Source organism: Carcharhinus amblyrhynchos, chromosome 13 (assembly GCF_965287045.1).
Source record: "Carcharhinus amblyrhynchos chromosome 13, sCarAmb.v2.hapA, whole genome shotgun sequence".
NCBI lineage: Eukaryota > Metazoa > Chordata > Chondrichthyes > Carcharhiniformes > Carcharhinidae > Carcharhinus > Carcharhinus amblyrhynchos.
In genome coordinates this window covers 48199371-48226216 of record NC_137336.1, presented here as the reverse complement: position 1 = coordinate 48226216, position 26846 = coordinate 48199371, and the positions used below count along the sequence as shown (strand labels likewise).

At 38.8% G+C, this 26846-nt stretch overlaps 1 protein-coding gene across 7 annotated transcripts in view; it reads left to right on the top strand.

The window, feature by feature from the left end:
- LOC145351894 (uncharacterized) overlaps positions 1 to 21031 on the top strand; it is a 51443-nt gene extending 30412 nt beyond the window's left edge. For 4 of the 7 annotated variants that reach the window (XM_080201660.1, XM_080201659.1, XM_080201658.1 and 1 more), the window contains 5 exons: positions 2187 to 2265; positions 7852 to 10751; positions 12970 to 13060; positions 15290 to 15369; positions 18109 to 21031. In XM_080201660.1, coding sequence (XP_080057786.1) covers positions 8052 to 10751; positions 12970 to 13060; positions 15290 to 15369; positions 18109 to 18198 — 2961 coding nt within the window. In that variant the 5' untranslated portion in view covers positions 2187 to 2265; positions 7852 to 8051 and the 3' untranslated portion in view covers positions 18199 to 21031. The remainder of the gene's footprint in view (positions 1 to 2186; positions 2266 to 7851; positions 10752 to 12969; positions 13061 to 15289; positions 15370 to 18108) is intronic. The other 3 variants (XM_080201661.1, XM_080201663.1, XM_080201662.1) reach the window with 1 other exon arrangement.
- The last annotated feature ends 5815 nt before the right edge of the window (positions 21032 to 26846 follow it).

Sequence of the window (26846 nt, the reverse complement as noted above, 5' to 3'; positions counted from 1 at the left end):
CATGAAGGTTCTACATCAAGCGCAGGCATAACAAGTAGCTGCAGAAGATCATCAAGCACAGGTAGAGAGATAACTGTCTCACAGGGATATAGTTCACAATAGTGCTCCACCCAGCAGGCTGTTTGCTTGTACTCGTCAGGGAGAGCTTCCCCATTTGGGGATTTCAAAGGAGGAACTTTGTTGATGGTGGGGATATTGTTATAAGTAAAGCATCATCAGTAAACGTAATGTTAGAACTGATTTTAGTGATCTTAACAATAGCTGGTACAAATCTCAAACGCAAATTACATTTGTGGAATCTTGCTAAATGTCTCCATAATAATTACTCCCCAGTTTTTGAACTAGGTTTTGTAAATAAATTTTAAAATTTTAAGGATTGTTCATAATATTTCAGTTTCTACTGTATTCCCATATACTATATATATATATATGGTGGTGACATCGTGGCACAATGATTAACACTGCTGCCTAACAGTGCCAGGGACCCAGGTTCGATTCCCGGCCTGTGTCAATGTCTGTGGTGTTTGCACATTCTCCCTGAGTCTGCATGGGTTTCCTCCAGGTGCTCTGGTTTTCTCCCACAGTCCAAAGTTGTGCAGGTTAAGTGAATTGGCCAGGCTAAATCCTCCCTCAGTGTAGCTGAACAGGTGCCGGAGTGTGGCGACTAGGGGATTTTCACAGTAACTTCATTGCAGTGTTAATGTAAGCCTATTTGTGACTAATAAATAAACTATATGTCCCAATCTTTATATCACACTGTTTAAAAAAAAATAATTTCCTACTAGATGTCTGAGAATTCTTTAATGTGGTTATTGACTGTTGAGACAGTTTGATGACATCATTGCAGCTGCACACTGGGAATTCCCATTACATGACCCTACAATATATTGCGCTTTGAGAGTTAACATTTTTGCACATAATTGCCAAATTTCTCAGTTCAACTTACTTTGCTACTGACTGCAAAATCTGGACACTGAGCGAGCAGTATAGGTGGCTGGAGGGTAGGTAACTGTTCCAGAGTTAAGTAGAGGAGATTGTGGAAGTAAAAGGAGGGAGCCAACATGTTTAGGCAGAAAATGGGTTGAAGGTCAGAAAAACAAGCAAAACAAGAATGTGAATTCAGAAACCAGCAAAAGGAGCTGCAGAAGTAGCATGCAAGTTGTACACGTTGTGCAACTGAGTTGTTGACTGCATTTTTCTTCACTATATTTGTCCCACAAAATAATGTCGCTTTCACATATTCACTAGTTGTAAGATGGAGGGAAACTCTGATCAACTTGTGTACTACCTTGGCCATAAGAACACTATTTGAGTGCCTCGTGACAGCTACAGAGATGTGTATCCTCATACTTGGCACAAACACTGGGAGTTTATTTTTACTTGGGCTGAACGTGCTCATTTGACATTTAATCAGTGCGCTGTGTCAGCTGACTGCTGCAATTGATTTTTTTTAAAGCAATCAGACAAGGTGTCAAGTTGTGACACCTAAACCTCATCAGTTTAAACATGGTAAGTAGGTATTTCCTTTATAAATGGATACCTTTTCTTGATATTAAATTCAGAAATGACTCAGCCTTTTCTTCTCAGAAAACGTATTGTTAGATTTGACTTCCTTTTCAGTTCCAGGTGAAGTTTTTCATCTGCTTGAAAATGAGCCGAATTATGCCAGTTCTCAAAGATTGAGGTTTTTTATTTATATGTAATGGTGCTTAGCATCCTGATGATAAAAATGAGTGGCACATTGACTCATCTGAAATGAAAATCTCTTGCAGTTGCTGAAATGAATAGCACGATTATATTTAGCTCCCAGTTAGTTGGTGCTTCCAATTTTCAGATACCGAAGTTATCAGTAATAAAATATGTATATGGCAGGTAATCAGTTAAAGGGCATCAAAATAAGTTAACCAAGGCACATCACCTGGTTTTGTATTATACACTGTGATCCTTGGTGTTTTCAGTATCTGCTGAATTTCTGCTGCTGTAATTCTACCTTTCTGCAATGTTTATAGTCATTTCCTGAGAACTAAATACAAAAGTATTCAAATTTTAATATTATTTAAAAAGCACTTTTTCCCCTCTGTGTGCTTTTGTTACTTCTTCTAGTTTTATAATCCAGAAAATTCTCGGCAGAACTGAGTTCATTATTTTACAAATAAGTATTTATTTAAGAATTTTGACTTTTATAGACAAACAAAAAGTTGCATCAAACATTGTCCACTCAGGTGAAAACAAAGCCTTTTCATCAGTCAGAGATCAAGGAGAAAGGTGAGTTAGTGCAGGTATAATCTAATCATTTTTGATTCAGTTTGTAACCTAAACTTCTATATCTATGTCAACTAAAGTTTTCAGCAAGTGTTAATGATGCACCAACCACTTTTTCAGGCATTTTAATTTCACCTCTAGTTGAAGCAATTACTTTGAGGAGCAATGTTTGAAAAAAACAGCAAAAAGTATTAATGTTATCAAAAATTTAGACTTGTTACAGTTTAATTTCTCATTCTAAATTAAAGTACATCAAATATTACATTGCATATTCATATTTCATAAACTAAAATGCTAATGCTATTTGGTTTTCTATTTGATGAATGTTCATATTGATTTTAAAGTTCCTTTGGAGTGAATAGCTACAAGTTGGAGCCTTACAAATCAACAGCTTGCATTTATAAAGCACCTATAATTTAGTAAAATGTTCCAAGCTGCATAGGAGTGACTTAAAAACAAAATTTGACACCAAGCCACATAAGAGGATATTAGGGAAGGTGATTAAAAGCTTTGTCAAAGTGGTAGGTTTTAAAAAGAGCCTTAAACTATAGAATCAAAAGCAGACTTTTCAAATTTATGCATGACACTAAGTTGGGAACTTGACCAATACTGAGGAGGGCTGCAACAAATTACAAGAAGCATTAATAAACTTACATAATGGGCATATAAACAGTAAGTTAATTTCAACACACTTAAGTATAAGGTATTCCATTTTGGTAAGAAAATAAGGCCATGTAATACTTGGAAAATAAGTATCTGAATGGAACAGTGGAGCAAAGCGAGCTCGGAGTACAAATACACAAATTGTTAGAAGTTGCAATGCCATTTAATCAGACTATTAAAAGGAAGGTAAGCACTAAGATTTAACTCTAGAGGGATAGAATTGAAAAGTAGACAAGTTATGCAAAACTTTGGTTGAACTGCATTTGGAGCAACATGCACAATTCTGGTCACAATTTTATAACAAGGCTGTGAAGGCAAGCATAAGAAAGATCTTGTTTTATTCATTCATAGGACGTGTGTTGCTGACAAGTCCAGCATTGATTGTGCATCCATAATTACCCTCAGGAAGGTGGTGCTGAGCTGCCTTCTTGAACCACTGCAGTCCATACGCTGTTGGTACACTATGATGCCATTAAGAAGGGACTTCCAAGTTTTTGACCCAGTAGCAGTGAAAGAAGGGCAATTAAATTCCAAATCAGGTTGCTGTTGGCTTGTAGGATATCTTGTAGATGGTGGCCTTTCCATGTGTCTGCTACAATTGTTCTTCCCCATTTTTATATTCCATTGCCTTTGCAATAAATAACAATATTCCATTTGCCTTCCTAATCACTTGCTGTACCTACATAGTAACTTGTTCTGAGTCATAGAACAGAATCATAGAATCCCTACAGTACAGAGAAAGGCCATTTGGCCCATCGAGTCTGCACTGACCACAATCCCACCCAGGAACTACCCCCATATCCCTACATACTTTTACCCGCTAATCCCTCTAACCTACACATCTCAAGATACTAAGGGCAATTTTAGCATGGTCAATCAACCTAACCTGCACATCTTTGGACTGTGGGAGGAAACTGGAGCACCCAGAGGAAACCCACACAGACACGAGGAGAATGGGCAAACTCCAAATTCATGTACCAGGACCCCCATATCCCTCTGCACCTCAGAATTCTGCAATCTCTCTTCATTTAAATTGTATACTGCTATTCCGTTCTTCCTGCCAAAGTGAACAAGTTTATGTTTTTCCATATTTTAGATTGATGGAATAGACCAGAAATGTGTTAGAATTGTCAAGTATAGAGGTAGCAAAGCTTGCATGAGTTTTCAACCATAGCTGAGCTGAGACAGGGTGAAGTTGAGTGATGTTGGACAGGTGAAAAGCTAGACTTAATGATGATGCTTTGTCATATGTGCTGCATAATTTGCGAACAGGCTGGTAGAGCTCACGGTTGCCAGGATGAGGAATTGAGTCAGTGTCGTAAAAAAATGAGTTTATGGTGGGCTCTGATAATATCTGATCTATTGGAGAAAATTTCTGCTCATCTAGCACTTGATGTCAGACAAGCAGTCTTACAGATTAAAGACAGTGGAAGTTTTAGTAAGTGCCTTAGAGGAGGAAAATCAGATTGAGAGGCAGAAGGGATTAGGAAGGTAATCGGAGCATAACAACAGAAGCCAGTTCCTCCAATAATGGAGCAATTACATAAGATTTAAACAATAGGAGTGGTTACAAGTTGATAGCACACCTACGTATTAGGATGGGTCCGAAACTGTAACAATGCCTTGTATGTTTGTGTTGCTGTATTAAAGCATTTTCCAATTGTTGATCTAAAGTTGTTTGGGGCTGGAGCGTGGTGCTTCATGGCAGTTATATGGTGGTATTTGGTTTGATGTATGTCACTTCGTGTTGTGTCTTGTACTTATAATTTAGGAGAAAATTATATTTGGAGAAATTGACAATTGTGAGTCAAGAGTAGGAATAATGGTAGGAAGGATTATTACTTACGTGGCGAAAAACTGCAGCAGGCGACGGTGCAGAGGGACCTAGGGGTCCTTGTGCATGAGTTGCAAAAACCCAGCTTGCAGGTGCAGCAGGTGGTCAGGAAGGCGAATGGGATGCTGGCCTTCATAACGAGGGGGATTGAATATAAAAGTAGGGAGGTCTTGCTGCAGCTGTATAGGGCATTGGTGAGGCCGCAGCTGGAGTACTGTGTGCATTTTTGGGTGCCGCACCTGCGCAAAGATATTTTGGCCTTGGAGGGAGTGCAGAGGAGGTTTACTAGGCTGATACCGGAGTTGAGGGGGTTGAGCTATGAGGAGAGGCTGAATAAACTAGGCTTGTACTCGTTAGAGTTTACAAGAATGAGGGGAGATCTCATTGAGACGTATAAGATGATGAATGGGATGGATAGGATAGAGATGGAGAGACTCTTCCCGCTCAAAAAAGATAGTAGGACTGGGGGCGTAGCCTCAAGATAAAGGGGGGGCGGTTTAGAACGGAGTTGAGGAGGAACTTCTTCACTCAAAGGGTGGTGAATCTCTGGAATTCTCTGCCCGTTGAAGTGGTGGAGGCTGCCTCGCTAAATATTTTTAAGACGTGGATTGATGGGTTTTTGATAAGAGAGGGGATTAGGGGTTATGGGGAGAGGGCGGGAATGTGGAACTGAGCCACGACAGATCAGCCATGATCTTTTTGAATGGCGGGGCAGGCTCGAAGGGCTAGATGGCCTACTCCTGCTCCTATTTCTTATGTTCTTAAGAGTAGAATATGATGGATAGCTAAATAATAGTAAGTGTTATAAAGATGGATCACAGCAAATTGGTTCAAGTAGCGTAAATACATTGTGAACTTCTGAATCTCAATTGAACTGGCTTTACCGTGGCGTCACGATCTGTGGAGTGAGCACATTCTCTCTTGTTCTCTGCATAAAACATGCACTTCATCTATTTATCTCCCTGCCCTTTCCTTTGCTTTGCTACCCACTCTATGAAATTGCTGGCCATTACATTGTTATATCAGATCACAATGAGCAGCACATTTGCACAAGGTTTCTCTCATTTTGCAGGTCCTTGCCCCTTTTTTCATCGCAGATTTTCAAAAGTTTACTAATGGGGCAGCTGGCCAAATGAAAATATTATCAGACCTAATGAAAACTTCCTTTCCAATGTTGCCCATCATGAAGAAATGAAGTTTACATTGTCATTCTTGCTGATTTCTAGCACAATAAAAGAAACTCCATTGTGTTACATATGCAAACGGATATTTGTAATAATTTTTTACATCAAGTCTTTGCATTTCTGTGAATTCCCAAGCAATAATGCTTTTATTTGATCACGTTTAGAACTTGTGTGAAATATCACAATGTATTGAACAATTGGCTACTGTACTGACATCATGCCCTAATTATATTGATCACTGTTTTGATATACTGAGGAATTTTGCTGTTCCCTTCCTCCAACTCCTCCTGGCCAGGTTTCACTCTGCTGTCATAGCGCTACATGAGCTTGTAGTGCTTTTTTTAAATCTAGCTGGGCTCAGGTGACATAATTGTATATCTAACTCTACAGCAGCAGACTGCTGGCTTTTTGCTTTCTAAGTCCGAAGCAGGACTTTCTGTAAACATATAGAATTTTGAATTCAGTGGGAATGATTCTAATAGCATGAATAGGAATCACACTTAAAACTTGAGAAATAATGTCAATAATTCAATACATAGTGACATTTCCCACTGACGTTCAAGATGTGATTTAATAAAGCATTATTGCTTGGAAATTAGAGGATTCTGAAAGATTTAATATTAAAAAGAAATAAATGTCAGCATGACCTCTCCCTCTGTGTGGACCCAGTGTTGAAGAGAGAAATGCATAAGGTTTGTGAGGGCAAATCTGAGGTTCCCAAACTTTAGTGCTAACTAAATTTGGCTAGACTTAGGATCTCGGAGCAGGTAAATTTTCACTCTAGGAGAATGGGTGCCAACCGAAGAGTCCCAAAAGAATAAAATTTGGCCAGAAGCAAAAGTCTTGATATATTTTGAGATTTGTTGGTAGTCTTGGCTCCAGTCTGTCAGGACTGTGCTGTTCCTTATAGTTTATTCTTTTCTCTGTACCCAAATGAGTACCTTTGAGTAGGTTATATTTTGTCAATGCATTTGATCAATCTTATGCAGACAAATTCATATTGCATTTCAGCTTCAGTATTTTGCATACTTCCATTATATTTACATTAGTTAACTTAGTGATTTAATCTGGACCATTTATGACATTCTGACTTGGGCTACATTGACCTATTAAATAGAAAGGGTAGCAGATAGCCACTTATTTGTGTTTATATCCTGAACAATGAACTGTTTGTAAACTTTGATTACAATCAAACAATCCGATTCTTATCTGGCATTCATCGATACACTTTTTGAGTTGTACTTAGTGGACAGCGATCGGGTGAATGAACACTAGCTGATTTATATTATCAACATTTCTGTTACTGGAACATAGAAATAATGACAGTGCCTGCCTATTCTATACAAATACCACAAAGACTGAGGTTGATTAAATGCATATTACTGGGAATTGGAGGCACAATCTGTTTTATTAACATAGAAACTAGATGCAGCCTGTTCCGTTTCTTTTGATCATGGCTAATCATCAAATTCAATAACCTCATCCCCCTATATCCATTGATCCCTTTAGCCCGTAGAGCTGTATCTAATTTCTTCTTGAAATCAGACAATGTTTTAGCCTCGACTCTATCCATGGTAGTGAATTCTACACATTCACCACTTTCTGGGTGAAGAAATTTCTCCTCAGTTGTAAAAGGATTCCCCCTTATCCTCAAATTATGACCCTCTAGTTCGGGGGACCCCCCCCCCCCCCCCCATCATTGGGAACATTCTGAATTAACCCTGTTAGAATTTTATAAGTTTCTATGAGATCCCCTCCCACTCTTCTAAACTCCAGTGAATATAATCCTAACCGACTTAGCCTCTTGCTTTTTACCACTCTATTTCTGTTCTATTTCAATACAAAATTATCTAAAGAGCTATAATAAACATTTTTCTATGCAATTTAATATTAAATACTTATTTTTAGGTGTATTATAGCCTTTCCAAGACTCAACTGAGAAAATTTCTTCACTGTCGCAAGGAAAAGCAGTTTGGGAAAATCTGACGTGTTTCTGTATTGCAAGTGCTTGTCCAATTGTGCAGCAGAATTGAACAAATCTCCGAGAAACTGTCCTTTTTTATCAATACGATTAAGTCTCGGTCATTTTTCAAGAAAAAATAACGAAAATGATGCACGGTATCTTTGGTTTGGAGAAAACAAAATCAATCCAGGCAACAACCCATTCAAGTTCTATTTCCTCTGACTCCAGCGAAGCTGAAAATGACTTTTATGAAAACCCTGAGGAAATTAAAACTTCTAAAGTTCCACAAACCCAGTGCAAGAGATGGTTGGCAGAGAGAAGCCAAACACCAAAGGAGAGTCAAGTTAGGGCATCTCTGTGCTCTTCTGATAGACCCTCATTAAGAAAAAGTACTGGCAAAGGTGGTGGGTTGAACAAGCAACGAAATAATAAAAGATGGAAGAGATCTACAAAAGTTGGAAGAAAAAATGCAGATTTGAACATTGCAACAGATATGAAGTTTAAAGACAATGGACAGGAGTTCAAAGAAGAACCTCAGTGGTATACTGAGCCACTTTCAGACAATGTAATCTCTAATAATTTAAAAAGTAAATTAGAAACTGCTTACAAGAGCAGCTTACCTTCATTTGATACAGACCTATTAGAAAAATTGCCAGCATCCATTAGGGATCTGTGCATTGATGATACTTGTCCTACAGATTACCTCTGGACAGGTGCATTTGTTGATGGTCATTTTGTTGATATTCCAGCATTGCTTGATAAAGGAGAGTTCAGTGAGATTTTAGATTGTTCTAAAACAAATTTGGATTCACTGGATAATCTTCAGAAATCAGTAAATTTTATTTGTGAAGGAGATGTTAATCAATCTGTGGCGGATTCTGGAGCTTTTGATTTGAAACAAGACAGCAGAATCCTTAACCTTATTAGAAGCAAAGATGAAGATCTAACTCAATTTGAAGGGGAATACAGTGTAGCATTAGAAGGAGTACCTTCGAATATATGGGAGGATGGCCCAACAGCAGGTGGAGTGGAAACCTTAAGTTCTCCAGCGAGTAAATCCTACACAAATCAGCTCAGCTCTGATCAAGTTAAACATTGGTTGTCATCCACTTCTGATTTGTCTTTAATTGGCAAAACAGGAGCACAACCACTGTGCAAGGATTTATCGGATAAAGATGTCGGTTGGCAAGATCATTCAGACACCAGTGAAAAAGATTCCTATTTTTCGGTTATTAAAGATCAAAATGATATTGTATTTTCTGGCGAAACAACTAATTGGGAAAATAATTCACAAGGTGAGAATATTTCAATAGAACCATCTCAATCTTCTGTGTCAGTTGCTACCAAAGGTGAAGACTCTGGTGAAAATAAATCCAGCTTTTCAAATATGTTTCGAGAAGACTGTAATTCCTGGTCTTCTTTATGTAAATCTGGCAATTTAAACAATATCGACACAGTAACCTATCCAGTTGAGCTGAGTGTAAATGTGGCTACAGACATCCCAACTGCTTGCTCAGAAGATGACCTACTTAGTTTGCTTCCTGGCAGCGAGTATCTACAGTTGGATGAAAGCTTTTTAATTGAATTTCCAGTCATGGCTTCAAAAGAAAAATTAGAGATAACAAAACATGGTATTCAAACAGATGAGATCAAAGCAGGAAAATGGAATCCAATCTTTGGAATTTGTCAGGAAAGCCTTTCTGAAAAGAAGGATGATTTAAACTCCAGAGTTATCGAAGAGATATGGAAAGCCACGCCAGAAGAGGATAAAACAACATTTTTAGAAGATGGAATTGCCAAATGTCAAGGCTGTTCTATAGGATCAGACGTATCTATGAAACAAGTGGCTCCTGCAAAACTTCAGAAATCAGAAAGTAATTTCTGGGAGGACCAACTGGGAAAAGCTCAAATTTTGGATTCAGTGGACATTGATGTGACAAAGCAGGGTACCGAGTGGAAAATTGGTTCTGAAGAGACAGCTGATCCTGTTACAAAATGCATTGAACACTTAATGACTCAAGGTAACGAGAAAGAGCATGAATTGTCATCTTTGAAAAACACCCTTCTGAAAACTGCATCCACTCATAGTACATCAGAGTCCAGTGACTTTACTATTTATCCAAAGCCTTTGATAAAGGCTAGTTTGCGACAAAATGTAGAAGGCGTAGAGGAGCAAAATGTAATTGATGACAACATTTCTATAGACCTACCTGAAGATTTGTGGGGAAATTTAACTGATTATCTAAATGATTCCACAGAGCCAAGGGAGTGCTCCTATCTCCCCTTTGAACTCAGTTTTCCTCTTCCACAAATGAATACTGTAACCAGTCCATTAGATTCTAACACTGGTGAATTGAACCAACAGTCCAGGACTATACCAAAACTCAGCTCAAATTTAATAATTCCCCACAGTGACAAATTAATGAGTTCAATACATCATGAATGTATGACATTGTCAGCGCAGTCCAATATTTATCCTACCACCGGACAATTATTTACAAAAGAAGTGGTTCTTACAAGATTGGAGGACATTCCTGTGCAAAAAACAGAATGTAATTTCTGCACTAATCAGCAGAGTCTATCTGAAATGACGTCAGGAAGTTCAGATTCTACATTAGGTACAGAGAAATTTGAATGCCACAGAGTTCCCAACGTCAACCTGACGCAAGATATGCAGACTCTTCAAGAGTCTAGGGAAACTGCAGATTGCAAGTTTTGTGTTTCCAGTACAAGAAAGAAAGAGGAAGATGACCAACTGCCATTAGGAAAAGATGAAGCAAACAAGAATGAAGATGAGGATGAATTACGTAAGGAAAGTTGTCCTTTCTGTCACAGACATCCAGAGGTTTGTGAAATATTATAGATAAATTATTTTTTGAATGATTATCTAATTGAAGTTTAATGCATTCTACTGAAAGTTATGTAATTAAAATGAACTGATTTAAATTTATTCTAGCACACAGTTTGTTTCGCAAGATTATTTCCATTGCTTAATTTGAATTTAAGGATTTACTATGTTCACGATGTATTGATAGTTCATTAATTAGCCGAATTAATTAATGCATAAAAATGGAATATGCAGTTTAACTTGATTTTTTATTTGATTGCTAAAAATGAGAAAGACCTCTTCTAAAACTTTTGATTTGATTTATTAATGTCACATGTATTAGTACACAGTGAAAAGTATTGCTTCTTGTGCATTATACAGACAAAGCAAAACCTAATTAGAGAAGGAAAGGAGTGCAGAACGTAGTGTTACAGTCATAGCTAGGATGTAGAGAAAGATCAACTAAATATGTGGTAGGTCCATTCAAAAGTCTGGCAGCAGAGAAGAAACTGATCTTAAGTCAGTTGGTACATGTCCTCGGACTTTTCTATCTCTTTCTCAACGGAAGAAGGTAGAAGAGAGTATGTCCAGGGTGCATGGTGTCATTAATTATGCTAGCTCCTTTTCCATCAGTGGATGGGAGGCTGGTTTGTGTGATAGACATACAATACTTTCCACTTCCAAGTCGGCACCAATCATTCCAAAATCAGGTATAAGCTAGTTGAGTGAAGTGCAATGTGCTCTCCATTCTGTCCCAAGTTCAGAAAGGCACCCCTTACTCTGCAAGACATTTCTTTCAGTCAGCTAAGTGTCATACACTCTTGAAAACTTGCCCCCAATCTCCAAACCAAGCTGCTGATAAATCTGCATTGGATGTTTACCCAGTATTGCACAATTTGTCTATCAGAGCACCGTCAATTTAGAAAATAAACAGAGGTTGTTGGCAAGAGTTAAGGTTTGGTGGTACCTCAAACTTGCAGAAGGGTAACAACAGTTGGTTTTAAAGATTGTTTGCAGTTGTGGAAAGAATTCTATTTCCTGGACCTGTGCCTGCAGATTCCATTAAAGAGCCACTCTGGCTGGCCCAGGAGCTTTCTGAGGCTTGCCTGCCATATAGTTTGGCTTGGTTTTGACTTACATTTTCAGGTGAGTCACCTTGAAACAACTTCAAGACCTAAAACAACTCGGAGGGCAGTCACTAATTTTGACAATTTTTGTGATATTGAGCCATTACTGTGTAGACAACAGGCCCAGGAGCTCCTCACAACCAGAACAGCTTGACATTAAAATGTGAGTCTATTCTGATTTCAGCAGAAATAGTTTCAGCAGTTTGAGGTGCGGAAAAATTCAGCAGTTTCTGCTTGCTGTTTATGAAATCAGTTTATAATTGGCACTGAACTTTGAATATGTAAGTGTTCTCACATGCAGCCTCACAACACTGTCCAGCAGCTGGTGTCATTTCTATTTGTTGACTATATGAAGAGCTGCCAACAGTGTTGCGGAGGAAAGCTTGCAGTCTGCCAACAACCTCTATATTCTAGACTTCCCTAATACATTGTAAGGCTTGGTTACCCTGAGCAGATTAACCCGGGTCTTTGTGTAAATGACTTTGGCAAGGCCACTGTAATGCCAATTTCTCCTTCAATGTACTAGGTAATGGGGAATTATAAACCAGAACCTCCTCCCCACACCTCTTTTACCTTTTGGCTAAAAATTAAGTTCGCAGTTTGATTATGGTTTTCATACTAACTGGAGGAAACCAGCGGTGGGGAATTTTTCATTTTCACCCTTTGTATTCCACTGGCTTAATCTGCACTGAATGCGTAAAAATCAAAAATACCCTTTGCCCTCATCTAGTTATCCCAATGACAATCCATACTTGAGTTTGGCATCCATCAGGATTCTCAGGTACTGATAGAATCAACGATTAGGCCAGATGCTTATATCCTTGTATCTTTCAAGTGATATTTTCAAGATATATTTTGAGCTGGGCAAAATTGGTAACAGCTGAAGCAGAGAACATTTATTTGTTTTATTTAACAATAGATAATCATTTGAAGCATAAGATGATACAGGACTGTGAAAGAAACCAGAGAAGTAAGATAATGTTTGGATTGTGCTCATAAGAGTTGGCACAGATCAGTGGGCCACATGCCCTTCTCTCCCATCAATTTATATGGTTCAGAATGCATATCGTAGAGGTTCTTGATTCTAAGAATGAATATGTTCTATTCAGGTTCTCTTACCCAAAGCAGAAAGCCCCAAGAATTGTCCCAGAGAGACGTATTGCGTGCTCCTTGACAACTGCCTTTCTTCAACAAATACAGGTCAGTAAATCTTGCAGGTTGTTGCTCTTTTTTAAATTTGAGGAGCATAGACATGGCAATTCTACTGTATCATTAGTCTCCATTAAAGATGCATGTTACAACTGTGACACTTTTAAGTATTACTGTTAATGGTGGACATTTGAACAATTGCTGCACCAAACCTAGAGTCTCTGCTATAGGAATGGATCTCCCTTATGTGGTTGGACAGTTCTGAAATGACACTTATTTGCACTGCAAGCTGGTTTATTTTGTGTAAAGTTATATGTTGATGAGGCTTTAAAAAGATTTCTACCTATTTCAACCTGATCAAATATACAGAGGATATTTCCACACACAGAAAAAACAACCTCAAATTTAAAAAGTTCCTAAAGCTCCAGTGCAAAAAGACGCAGTTTTAATCATGTTGCGTGGTGAGCAAGAGTGGTCAGTGCGCAGGATGGTGAACGAGGGGGAAGCATTGGGTCAGAGGAGGGAGACGGTGAGTGGGAGGATCGGGTGAGGGAGGTGGCAGGCATCTGGGCCGGGTCAGGGAAGACGGCTAATGGGAAAGTCTAGCGAAGGAATGCCAAGTGGCAGGGCCAAGGATGGAAATCTGTAAAATAGCAGTTTGGTTTTCAAAAAGACTGTATTGGTGGTAATTGCTAAAGCAAAAATGAGGCAATGCAAATCAGGAAACATCCCTAATTTACAAACAGGGCTTAACATAAAATGCGTTATTCTTTAAATCATGTGTACTTGCAGTGTCTTTTATATCAAGACAGGTTTAAAGTCTCACCCAAAAATGGCACCTTTGCTGTGGCAGCACATCTCTGCACTAAAGTGTCCACTTTGACTGAGGTTAGATTTTATAACCCTGATAGCCAGTTGCTGAAGAGGGAAAGGAAAGCCAGCCTTTCCTTAGAATAGATTTATTCAGAGTGAAACATTACAACTACATATCTCCTGACTCTACTCAACTCCTTTGTCGGTGTCTCTTTATATGTCCTTCCTATTTTCGGTAAACGAAGTATTCAATTAAACTAAATCAAATATGAGGAGAGACTAAATTGGTTAGGATTATGTTAATTGGAGTTTAGAATGGTGAGAGGGGATCTCATTGAAACTTGTAAAATTCTAACAGGATTAGACAGGATAGATTCAGGAAGAGTGTTCCCAATGGTGGGGGAGTCCAGAATTAGGGTCACATTTTGAGGAAAAGGGGTAAACCTTTTATGAATAAGGGGAGGAGAAATTTCAAGAGTGGTGAATTTGTGGAATTCACTACCACAGAAAAGACCAAAATATTGCATGATTTCAAGAAGAAATTAGATACAGTTCTTGGGGCTAAAGGGATCAAGTGATATGGGGTGAAGATAAGATCAGGGTATTGAATTTGATGATCAGCCACAGTCAAAATGAATGGTAGAGCAGGCTTGAAGGGTCGAATGGCCTACTTCTGTTTCTATTTTCCACATTTGTAAATAAACTGAGGGATAAATTAAAGGGTCAGTCCTTTAAAAGGATACTGCCTAAAACGAAAATTAAATTACAAATGAAACTTAAAACAGTAAACCAAAACATGATTAAGAGGATCAGTATGGTATCCCAGTTCCCACAGTGCTCTTTTTATGTCCTTAAGTAACCATCAATCAATGCCCTCCACCTGTATGTACTTAACCTCAATTGATAGAATTACATCAGGAACTGGAATGACAGGTTTGAACCCATGCTTTCTAACTTGGAACACAGTGTGCTACCAACTGAGCCAAGATGACATTTGCTGGCTTAATATTTTGTTTGTTACTTTGTGTCAATAGCTTTCTTCGCTGGCTTAATGAATAATTGCATGAAGTATTATGTTATATAAAGATCAGGTCTCCGACTAAATCCCGTGTGTACTGAATCAGCCGAACTCAGCAAGATGATGTTGGGATGTTATTTCTCATTAGAGAAATATCTGCAAGATTGCTATCTTCTGATCCCTGTTTGAAAGAGAGTGAGCGAACAAATATGGTTCAGGTTCAACTGCAATGCTCTTAATGTTCAGTTTGCTGGCACTCACTGTCTGGGTTTACGCCAGAAAAGTTGCTACCTAAGCAAGATACCAGAAGTTTCAATGAATAGTTCTCACACCCATGAGACTGCATTGCACCAAAAGTCAACATCTTTAGGCAAAGAGAGTTGGAGAGTTGGAGGGTTGAGGAAGACAATGCAGTATTTTTAAACTGGTGTTGTTTTTCTTTTATGTAGATTCCTTATGCTGCAGAAATTCCACTATTCGGGTAACATCCATAGATGCTAATTCAGCTACACATGAAGAACAGCAAATTGTAAGTTTTAAAGCTTCTGAAAATATTTTTTGAACCTGTGTTTAAAATGAGGATCATGGAATCTCTACAGTGTAGAAGGAGGCCGTTTGGCCCATCAAGTCTGCACTGACCACAATCCCACCCAGATCCTATTCCCGTAACATATTTATCCTGCTAATCCCCTGATACAAGGGTCAGTTTAGCATGGCCAATCAACTTAACTCACACATCTTTAGACTGTGGGAGGAAACCGGAGCAGCTGGAGGAAACCCACGCAGGCATGGGGAGAATATGCAAACTTCCCACAGACTGTGACCTGAGGCTAGAATTGAAGCTGTATCCCTGGTGCTCTGAAGCAGCAGTGCTAATCACTGCGCCATGGATTGGCCGTGGTAAATTGCCCCTTAGTGTGAAGGAGACAAGCAGGGTAATAATACTTAGGGTTAAGGGATAAGACCTGGGTGCGTTTGTGGTCAGTGCAGACTTACAAAGAACAACACAGCACAGGAAACAGGCTCTTCGGCCCAACAAGCCCACGCACCAATTTTAATATTCAGTGAGCGCCTCATTCCAATCCTCCTTCTACCTATGACTTTTGCCTACGCCTCTTGGACTCCACAATAAAGGAGTGCAAACTTAGAGAATTTTATGTGTGCCAGATTGAGGGAGGTCTAATTTAGGGACAATTTGTTAACACCAATCAGCCTAAAAGCACGTTTTTGGGGTGTCGGAGGAAACCAGAGCACCCGGAGAAAACCCACGCAAACAGTGCAAGCTCCCACAGACACCAACCCAAGTCGGAGATCCAACCCAGGTCCATGTATCTGCACAGCAAACAGTGATAACCACTGAGCTGTCTTGTTGCCCGTCAGTTGGTCCAGTTTAAGTGTACACTAACGACATGAAGCACTGGGCCACATCCAAGAGCAGCCCTCGCATGACCCACCGCATGTATGCCCTTTGTTGGCCAACAAGGCAGACCGATTCACTTGTGGATGTAAAAAAAAAGACATCAATAAACATACACAGCTTATACAGACTCCACGGAAGATCCCCACAAGCTCAAACGCAAGACAGGTGAGCCATACAATATGTTGGACGGCCCATAGGAATCTATTGATTCCCAGGAACGTCCTGAGGCTCTTGTTCCTTTTTTAGAGCAGTCTTTTGTACCCCTCCATCTCTAGTCTGCTCATGTACCTATCTAGGTAAGCCTTAAACAACTCTAGCATGCCTGCCTCCGCCACCCTACTTGGCAGTGCATTCGAGGCTCCCACAACCCTCTGCGTGAAAAACCTCCCTCTAACATCTGAATTATACATCTCCCCTCTCACCCTAAGCCCGTGGCCCTTTATGAACCAGGGAGAAAGCTTCACTCTATCTATACCCTTCATAATCTTATACACCTCTATTAAATCTCCCCTCACTCTCCGTCTTTCCAGGGAGAACAACCCCAATTTGCCCAATCTCTCCTCATAGCTAAGACCTTCCATACCAGGCAGCATCCTGGTAAACATCCTCTGCACTCTCCACGGTCTCCACGTCCTTCCGGTAGTACGTCAACCAGAACTAGACGCAGTACTCCAATTGTGGTCTAACCAACGTTCTATACAACTGCAACATTAGACGCCAGCTGTTATACTCTGTACCTCTTCCTGTAAAGGCAAGCATACCATTAGCATTCTTCACCACCTTCTCCACCTGTACTGCCACCTTCAAGGACCTGTGTACTTGCACACCTGGGTCCCTCTACGTTTCTATACTCTTAATAGTCCTACCATTTATCATATAACTCCCCCCTACATTATTTCTTCCAAAATGCATCACCTCACATTTATCTGGATTAAATTCCATCTGCCATTTCTCTGCCCAGTTTACCAGCCTGTCTATATCCTGCTGTATTGTCTGACACTGCTCATTACTATCAGCAAATCCAGCCATCTTTGTGTCATCTGCAAACTTGCTGATCACACCAGTTACTCCCTCTTCCAAATCATTTATATATATATTACAAATAGGGGCCTTGATGGGCCTAATTGCCTCCTTCTGCACTGTAGGGATTCTGTGACTCTAGATACCTAGCTTGGATTTTAGATCCAATTTATTTTTCAAAGTATCATGTTTAAAGCTGTTAAAAATGCATGAATGCTAATAGCATTGGCTTTGAAACCAGTCACATGGATAAGGAATTAAAATTAGAACAATGGCTGCCCAGCAAAAGATGGAAAATTGGCTGCAGTGTTAGACATACCTATTTAATTAAGTATCCAAGTGTGAGCTGAAAATTTTCATTGTGATGCTTAAGAATTAATCATCTAGAATAATTTCATATGAACTCAAAACTACACATTGATCCTTACTGATGGTTCTATTGGCAAATGCATCCAATTATGTAATATTGACTATACAAACAAGTAGTTTTGAATAATGCTGTTAGCAGGAAGAAAATTGGGATGCCTGCAGTGTGGAGAAGCAGTCCCTCACTGTCAGCTGTCCAGCTGGGAGGTGTGCTGGTCAGATGTTGAATGTGAATAGGATTGACACAGCTATCAAACATTCATAGTAAAAATATATTGTTTGTACACAAGCATGAAGATAGCCAATATGTTCAGGATTTGGCCCAGAAACTATGGCTTAATGGCCTACTTCTGTAAGATTCTATGGCTTGAGGACTTTAACCTCTAAAACTGGTATTTCTGGTTTTAGAAATGATGAAAAACTATTTCAGTGAAACGTTAACAACCTTCTATTTTCTTCCAGCTTACAAAGCCTAATGAAACAGATATTGGGCCAGAGGAACCGAGAACAGAGCAAAATACATGCAACAGTGTGGAGGATTGTAAAACATAGGGCTATATTAGAAGAAACCCTAGTTGTATAAAGTTACAAATTGGTTTGCTCTTTTCCCCACCAGAAAAAAAAAGCTTCCAATAAAGTGAATGCCTTCATGGTTCAAGAAAACTGCTTGTATTGTACAGGGTTACTTTGGTTTCTTAGAAAATCTTCAAATGATGCAGTTCTGAACAGTGTGATTATGTATCAGTGAATGAAAAACTGAGTTCACTTTGCTGCATACTGAGGCATTTTTGCTGGAGTTGGTGGATCCAGATCAAATTATCTATTCAAAAAGGTTTCTCCCCTTTTAAAGTAGAATATGTGCTATAATTTATAAAATGTGTGTCAACTTCTTACAAAACTTCTTCAGGAGCTGAGATTCTGACACTTGTTTTATTCATTAGTGGCTGTATCGGGCTTAAAAGTTAAAATTGACTGGGCACTATTAACTATATCTGTGAGAAATAGATTAATTGAGCTTCATGATACAGACATTTGTGATAATTCCACAGTCCCAAGAATATGAACATTAACCCCAGTGGAAATAAATCTGATGGTTAGTTATTACTTAACACTTGCACCACAAGATGCTTCAAATGTATTTATAAACAAACCCACAGAATATTGCATCTTTCTAAGTGCATTATAGGTGTTCTCAGTTGTGTAAAAGACATCTGTAATTATTCTGGCTTGTTGTGATTATGATTTATGAATCTTTCACACTTCCTGCAAAAGCTTTCATGTTGTAATGTCACAAGTATACTATCCTTTTATATATTTCTGTGCAAGTACTAAATAAAGAGAAAGTGAATAAATTAAATCTTTCAGTCATTTGCTGGCTCTAAAGTGTAAAACAAAAATATTTACTTTGTATTAGTATTTTTACGTGTGTTGTGACATATTTTGTCATTGCATCTAGGTTACATTTGAGTAATATTTTTATATTTGTGTTTCAGTAGCAAACAAATATTCTGTGTGACTGGGTAAAAATACTTGATAATGTAGTATCACACCTGCTAAGTTTTATTGTAGCTATTTTTAAAGCCTTTTTAAACTTAATTAAACCATGAGCCTAACTTTAGATTGGACTCGGAAGTTTCACAGTACCCTACCTTTGTAATGTTGTTCATACATTGGCTCTCAGTGTATGATAGGAAGAATTAGGAATTTTATTAGTGAGTATCCCTAAATCCCTTTCTTTATTTTGCATGTAATCACACAGTGAGTTGCCAATAAAGTTTGTAGCATGTTCCTCACAAACGCAAATTATTTGGCATAAGTAATCATGCCCACGAATATATAAGTATCTTCCTATTTAATTTAAAAACTTGGGTCATTGTAATTTTTGAACCTATGTGTGTGTACGCGAGTGATTGTGTGTGTGTGTGATTGATTGTGTGTGTGTGTACATGTGTGTCAAACTGACAAGTGCTCATACTTGTTTTATTTAACATACTTACAGTGGTGCTTATTTGTCTTCCATCAGGAAAGATAAGCTTCATGCTGAGGACCATTTTCAAGCATGTACAAACCTATAATTCTGTATGGTTCAAGTTTATAAAAGTTTTTTTCTCTTTTTCATTACTATACTTGAACCATATTCAGTAACAATTTCTTAGTGCCTTTTTATTAAATTTTTCTTATACTTTATATTTGATCTTTAAATGCTACATGTTCTTATTGTTATCGTGTGGAGAATCTTATGGGGGAAAGGGGAGATTAATTTTCTTTTCCTTTTCCTGCTAGTGTGATAATTCATGTTTGCGTACAGTTCCATGAATACTGGCACTTCACCCACACAGCAGTTCTTCATGTGCCAATATTGATAATAGGTGTCTGCTGGTCTTTTGACCAGAGAGGACATTGGAGTTGAATCCAATGCTTCCCCAACCTAACATGCACTTTCCCACTTCAGCCACTGGGTTAGGGATATTACGTTTTTCCTAGACCTGGGGTGCTGAGTCCAATTGGAGCATCTGTATTGCTAACTCACTGAGGTCAGCACAGTCCCTGTAGGATCTTGCTGATCTTTATGGTTTGGGTAGATTTCTATTCAACAGAACTAGTATTTTCCTATAATATTTTTGGCTTATTTATTTACGTATTGTGGCTGTGCTAAAATTAAAGAGATAACGTAGAACTTTCAATAATAAGTGATAAACAACTTGAGTGCTTTATGAAATGACATGGTGGAAGTTGAGAGATGTGCATTTCTGTTCATATTGGGTTTCATCACTGACCAATGTTTTGATTAAATTGGTGTTAAGACACTTGGAGACAGGTTTTCTCAAGATTTCATTCAATATGGATCTTAACAGACCTTGCTTTTTTTTTTAAGGAAAATCAGGAAGTCTGAACACATGCAATATTGAGAGGACTGTGGAGAAAGAGGTTGTATATAGATCCTGATAAATATAACCCAAAAACAGTATAGTTGCAGAATGTTTTAGTCCACCTAGAGCTGATTCTGCATTTTCTTAGCTGAGGAGAAATGCCTATAGTATTAGTCTTTGTAAAACAACAGTTATAAAAGAGTGCACGGAAAATTCCTTAATTTGTAGCTGCTTTTGAATGCTCCGACTAAAGAAATTTGTTTGCCAAAAAAAGTTATTTTCTGAATTTAGTTTTATAATTTAGTGCCACAGAGTATAATTAAAACATGCATTATGCATTAAAATAGCACAGTCATTATACATTCACAACATCTGTGTTTGGTTTTATACCTTTATAAGGAATGTGCTGATTGTATTCTGTGGAATTTTTGATTTTAAATGCATTTTTACTGGAAACTGTTTCATTGTCAAACCTTTTGCATAACCAAATAAAATCAGTGTTAGATAATGCACAATATATCTTGTTTTTTTATTTATTGCTTTCAAATAACTAAATTAGGTTGCAAATTTGAAAATAGAATACGTGTTGATGACCAATTTCACTTATATTGATATCATTAGGCATTTATTAGCGTGTTATTATCAATTTGCTTAAGCTGAAGTTGCAAGTGAACCAGTACTTGTTAATGATGTTAGTTAATCTCTCATTGCTTTCAATAATGCCAGGCTGTAACCATCAGTATTTAATCCTTATTTCATATTGCTGAAAATGCTCTTAAACATAATCAAAGTTCAGGAAACATGACCTATATATACACCTATAAAAGTTACTCAGGTTCAAATGAATATAACACATTACTGGGCAAAATTATCACGTTAAAGTAAATTTCAGTTTAAGATCTTACAAAATAATTAAGTCTCACCATATTCCCAACCTTTATAATCTGTTTGCTATGCACCCCATTTACCATGCACCTCTGTTCGTGACCACTGACAAGGTTAATGCTTGAAAGCTATTTCCACTCAGTCTCAGAATGAAAGGTTACCATTTAGGACTGAGAAAAGAGGATTTGTTCGCTAACAAAATCTTGCAAAATTCTCCATCCCAGATAGCTATGTTTGCTTAGTCATTGAGTACGTACAAGTCTGAAATTAATTTGTTTATAAGAAATTTGCAGGAAAGTGTATCTGGTATTAATTATCACCCTTTTTTTGGTGGAGCAAGACTTGAAGGGCTGTTTTTGCATTCTTAAGTAAAATAATCTAACTGTAAAGAGTTTTTGGTCAATGAGCACTCACTACTTATTTCAGTTACCATTTCTCTCATCCCTAAGTTAAGATGGGGCAAGGAGGAGAATCCAGTCCCAGCTCAACTGATCGTAGTCTAGTCCCTAGCCACCCAACAAACCTGTGTCCTGATTTAAAAATCAACACCTCCCTGTTTGCCATTCATACCAACGATATCAATAGTGAGATGGAAGCACTGCTGTAACTACAACCTTCCCACTGGCTGTGGGAGGGCAATGACCCCAACTAACGTAACTGCAAGTATACGGATTATTGACTGGGTGGAAATACTAACTTGGAGCTTTACACCAGAACACCCTGTGGAAGCAGTCACAGAAGCTTCCGGTTTGGGAGCTCTCATCTTCACAATTGCTCTCGCTCTTAATGTGGCTTGTCTTGTAAGAAGTGGGCAATGGTGCTGCTTCTAACTTTGCAGAAGGAATTTCTCAGATTCTGCCAGAGTAGCCAAGAAAATTCTATTCCAAAATCATAAAAATTGGGGAAATTGAGATAAACAGAAACTGCAGAAATTTTTCAGCTTGTCCTTAATATCTAAAGAAGGATGTAGATTGTTAGAGGTTGTGCCTTGCATCAGAATTGAGTGGAGTCCTGCTAAGAGCTTGACATTCTCTCTTTCATACTGTGTCTCATTCCTATCACTCACCATTTTCTATTAGATGTTTTTCGGTTACAAGTGGTGTGCCTCAGGGGTCTGTTTTGGGGCCACTGCTGTTTGTAATTTTTATAAATGATCTGGATGAGGGTATAGTTGGGTGGATCAGTAAATTTGCTGATGACACCAAAGTCGGAGGAGTGGTAGATAGCGATGAGGGGTGTCATAGTTTACAGAGAGACTTGGACAAGTTGCAGAGCTGGGCCGAGAGGTGGCAGATGGAGTTTAATGCGGAAAAGTGTGAGGTAATTCACTTTGGCAGGAATAACGTGTAGAGTATAGGGCTAACGGTAGGACTCTGAATAGTGTTGATGAACAGAGGGATCTAGGTGTATGTGTACATAGATCCCTGAAAGTTGGGAATCAAGTAGATAAGGTAGTTAGGAAGGCATACGGTGTCTTGGCGTTTATTGGTAGGGGGATTGAATTTAGGAGCCGCAACATCATGTTGCAACTGTACAAAACTGGTGCATCCGCACTTGGAGTATTGTGTGCAGTTCTGGTCCCCACATTATAGGAAGGATGTGGAGGCATTGGAGAGGGTGCAGAGGAGGTTTACCAGGATGTTGCCTGGTATGGAGGGAAAGTCCTATGAGGAGAGACTGAGGGATTTGGGGTTGTTTTCGTTAGAAAGAAGGCAGCTAAGAGGGGACCTTATTGAAACATATAAGATGATTAGAGGTTTAGATAGGGTGGACAGTGATAGCCTTTTTCCTCGGTTGGAGAAAGCTAGCACGAGGGGGCATAGCTTTAAATTAAGGGGTGGTAGATATAGGACGGATGTCAGAGGTAGGTTCTTTACCCAGAGGGTGGTGAGGGATTGGAATGCCCTGCCTGCTGCAGTTGTAGATGTGCCTGGTTTGGGGGCGTTTAAGAGATCCGTGGATAGGTTTATGGATGGAAAGGGATTGGTTTAGGTTAGAGGGTCATTGCTTTTTTAATTGGTCGGTGCAACATCGTGGGCCGAAGGGCCTGTTCTGCGCTGTTACGTTCTATGTCAGTTTTGCATATTTGCAAAAAAAGTTGGGAGAAAGATTATTTTACTATTTAGTCTTAAATTTTGTATTTGTTTTCTTGCTCTTTGAACAATTTAAAGTCTTTTTTAAGAAGCAAATCATTGGCTTTCAGCATTACAAAGATTTAGAACCAGTACCCTATAATTCTGTTCTGCATTGACAAGTCCACTTCTGTAAGTTTTCTCATGATTTAAAAGTTTTAACTCCTGAGATCAACTCTTCCAATCATGTTGAAACACTGCCCAGTAAAAGTTTAAAATTCATTTATTAGTGTCACAAGTTGGCTTAATTAACACTGCAATCAAGTTACTAAATCAGAGGCTGTAAAATAGGACCACCTACAAAGTGGTGAGAATCAACATTCCAGCATTTTGTCTTGGCCTAAATTCAAATAGCACAGATCCTACGAAAGATGTTTGCATTTTAATGAGTGAAATGAACCAAAGGGGATCTCCTCCAAAAGATAATGAAAGCTTTGCAATTCCTCTTTTGCCCAGATGATGGAGATTGTGTCAATGTTTGCTGTTACTTGAAACATTAAATGTTTCAAAAGAACCTGAAGACAAGCAGATAAACATCTGATTTAGTCTTCAGGACACTTGGCTTGAAAGTAATCAAATTGTATTTGAATTGGTCATACCAGAAGAAAGTGGCCAAGATATTGGTAGAGTTTATAGCAATAGAGAATTGATTTCAAAGTGGCTTTCACAGACGCCAGATAAGTCATCTGTCTTCTTGGACATGGAAGAAATAATTTGATATTGAGATTTTGATTTGAAAGAAATACTTTTATTGATCTGACACAAGGTTATTTTATTTTTCTAGTTTGTTATTCATTATAGTTGCACTGTACTCAGAATCTGGAAATTAGTGCTTCCAACAAGGGAGAAACAATTTCGGTCGACCTAACATAAACCTGACATAGATTAGAAAATGTTATTGCATTGTTGCTAAAATGTCTCTTAAACTCTTACTCCTAAAGATGATCCTGCCCCTCTTTCCCCCACAACCCAATCAACCATAGGACTTGAGTTGCACAATCAATTCATTGAGAAATTGGAGAGAATTGTAGCACAGCACAATGGGAGGGACAGAATTGGGTAAGGGGTCAAATTTGTGAATTGCAGTTGTTACGAATATGCTTACTCCCAGTTAAACAATGGTGGTTTGAGGCATTCTGTGTCAACCATTCCTGAAAGATATGTCCATGACTATAGAATGTTTATGAGGCCCAATTCCTCAGATTCTTGCAAGCATTTAAAGTTAATATTAGCCTTCTGGACTTCCCAGGGCTCAGGAATTCACAGCTAGAGGAAGGTGCAAGTAACTGGATCCAGCGTTTTGGAGCACTCATGTCCAATAGCATTTTGATATGTGGTGAGCAATCAGATCACCTTATTTTCCACATGTACAAATTGCATGCAATATTAAAACAAAATGTGTGGTCTTTTTAAAAATAAGTTTGAGGTTTTAATGCATCACCAGTCAAGATTGCTACATTCACTGCCAGAACTAAACAACTTCAAATGTGTTTTGCAAAGCAAACCAGCTGTTTACATTCTCAAAGAGTGGTCACAGTCTATTAACAGCAGTGTTCTGTTTCTAACTGTGTGCTCTAGTTTACTTTCAAAAAAAATTCTTCAAAAGGAGTATTTTATCAAGATCGATTTATAAGGAGATATGAGAGGGTAAAGAGTGGCTCCCACACTCTGAATCTTGCTATACTTAAGTTCTGTCACTTGACAATTATGTGCACACTATCCCAGCATGTAATCAACCTTTGCTTATGGTGAACTGCCTGTAATCTCCCCTTTCATGCCAAGACTATCCATTTGCTTGTTTCAACAGATCTATTAAGCCAAAAGCTGAATGTATTTGGATGTTCCAGCTTGCCAAATTTACACATTTGCAACCCTCGCTGACGGCCATGCAGCACGTCTGTTGCTCACACATTTCAACTGTTTTGCAAAAACTGTTAACTTCTATCTAAACAAGACCAAGTTCCTCAGTTCTTTTGTTATTCATTACAGGGATGTGGGCTTTGCTGGCTAGGCCAGCAATCATGTCCATCCGCACTTGTCCTTGAGAGGGTGGTGGTGAGCTGCCTTCTTGAGCCACTGCAGTCCATGAGTAGTAGATACATCCACAATACTGTTAGGGAGGGAGTTTCATCATTTTGACCTAGTGAAACAGTAATATATTTCCAGATCAGGATGCTGAGTCACTTGGGGGTGGGGGTGGGGGCACCTCCAGGTGGTGTGTTCCCAAGTATTTGCTACCCTTGTCCTTCCAGATAGTAGGGATTGTGAGTTTGAAAGGAGGCATTCCCAGAGTGAATTTCTGCAGAGCTTCACATGGATGGAATACAATGCTGCTTTGTGCATCAGTGAATGTTAGGGAGGGATGCCAATCAAGTGGAAAGCTTTTTCCTGGATGGTGTCAAGTTTCTTGTGTTGTTGAAGCTATATTCATCCAGACAAGTGGAGCATATTCCTCCAAACTCCTAACTGCCTTGTCAATGGTTGACAGACTTCGGAGACACAGTAAAAAGTCTGACAACACCAGGTTTTAGTCCAACCTATTTATTTGATAATATACTCACAAGCTTTCGGGGTTAGTCCCTTCGTCAGGTGAATGGAGAGTTCTGGCCTCAGACAGAGCATATGTCTGAGGCCAGAACTCTCCATTCACCTGACGAAGGGACTAACCCCAAAAGCTTGTGAGTATATTATCAAATAAATAGGTTGGACTAAAACCTGGTGTTGTCAGACTTTTTACTGTGTTTACGCCAGTCCAACGCCGGCATACCCACATCAAGACTTCAGAGAGTCAGGAGGTTTTCTAGCCTTTGACCTGCTCTGGCAACCAGAGTATTTATGTGGATATAGAAGGAGAATTAGGCCATTTGGTTTATTGGGTTTGCTCTGCCATTCAATCATGGCCGATATTTTCCTCATTCCCATTCTCCTGCCTTCTCCCCATAATTCTTAATCCCCCTATTAATTAAGAACCTATCTATCTCTGTCTTAAAGACACTCAATGGCCTGGCCTCCACAACCCTCTGTGGCAAAGGTTCCACAGATTCACCACTGTCTGGCTGAAGAAATTCCTCCTCATCTCAGATTTAAAGAAGCATCTATTCACTCTGAGGTTGTGCCCTTGAGTTCTAGTCTCTCCCACTAGTGGAAACTTCTCCATGTCCATTCTAGCTAAGCCTCTCAATGTTCTGTAAGTTTCAATTAGATCCCCCTCATCCTTCCAAACTCCATCAAGCACAGACACAGACTTCTCAATCACTCCTCATATGACCAACCTTCCATTCCTGGGATCATTCTTGTGAACCTCCTCTGGACC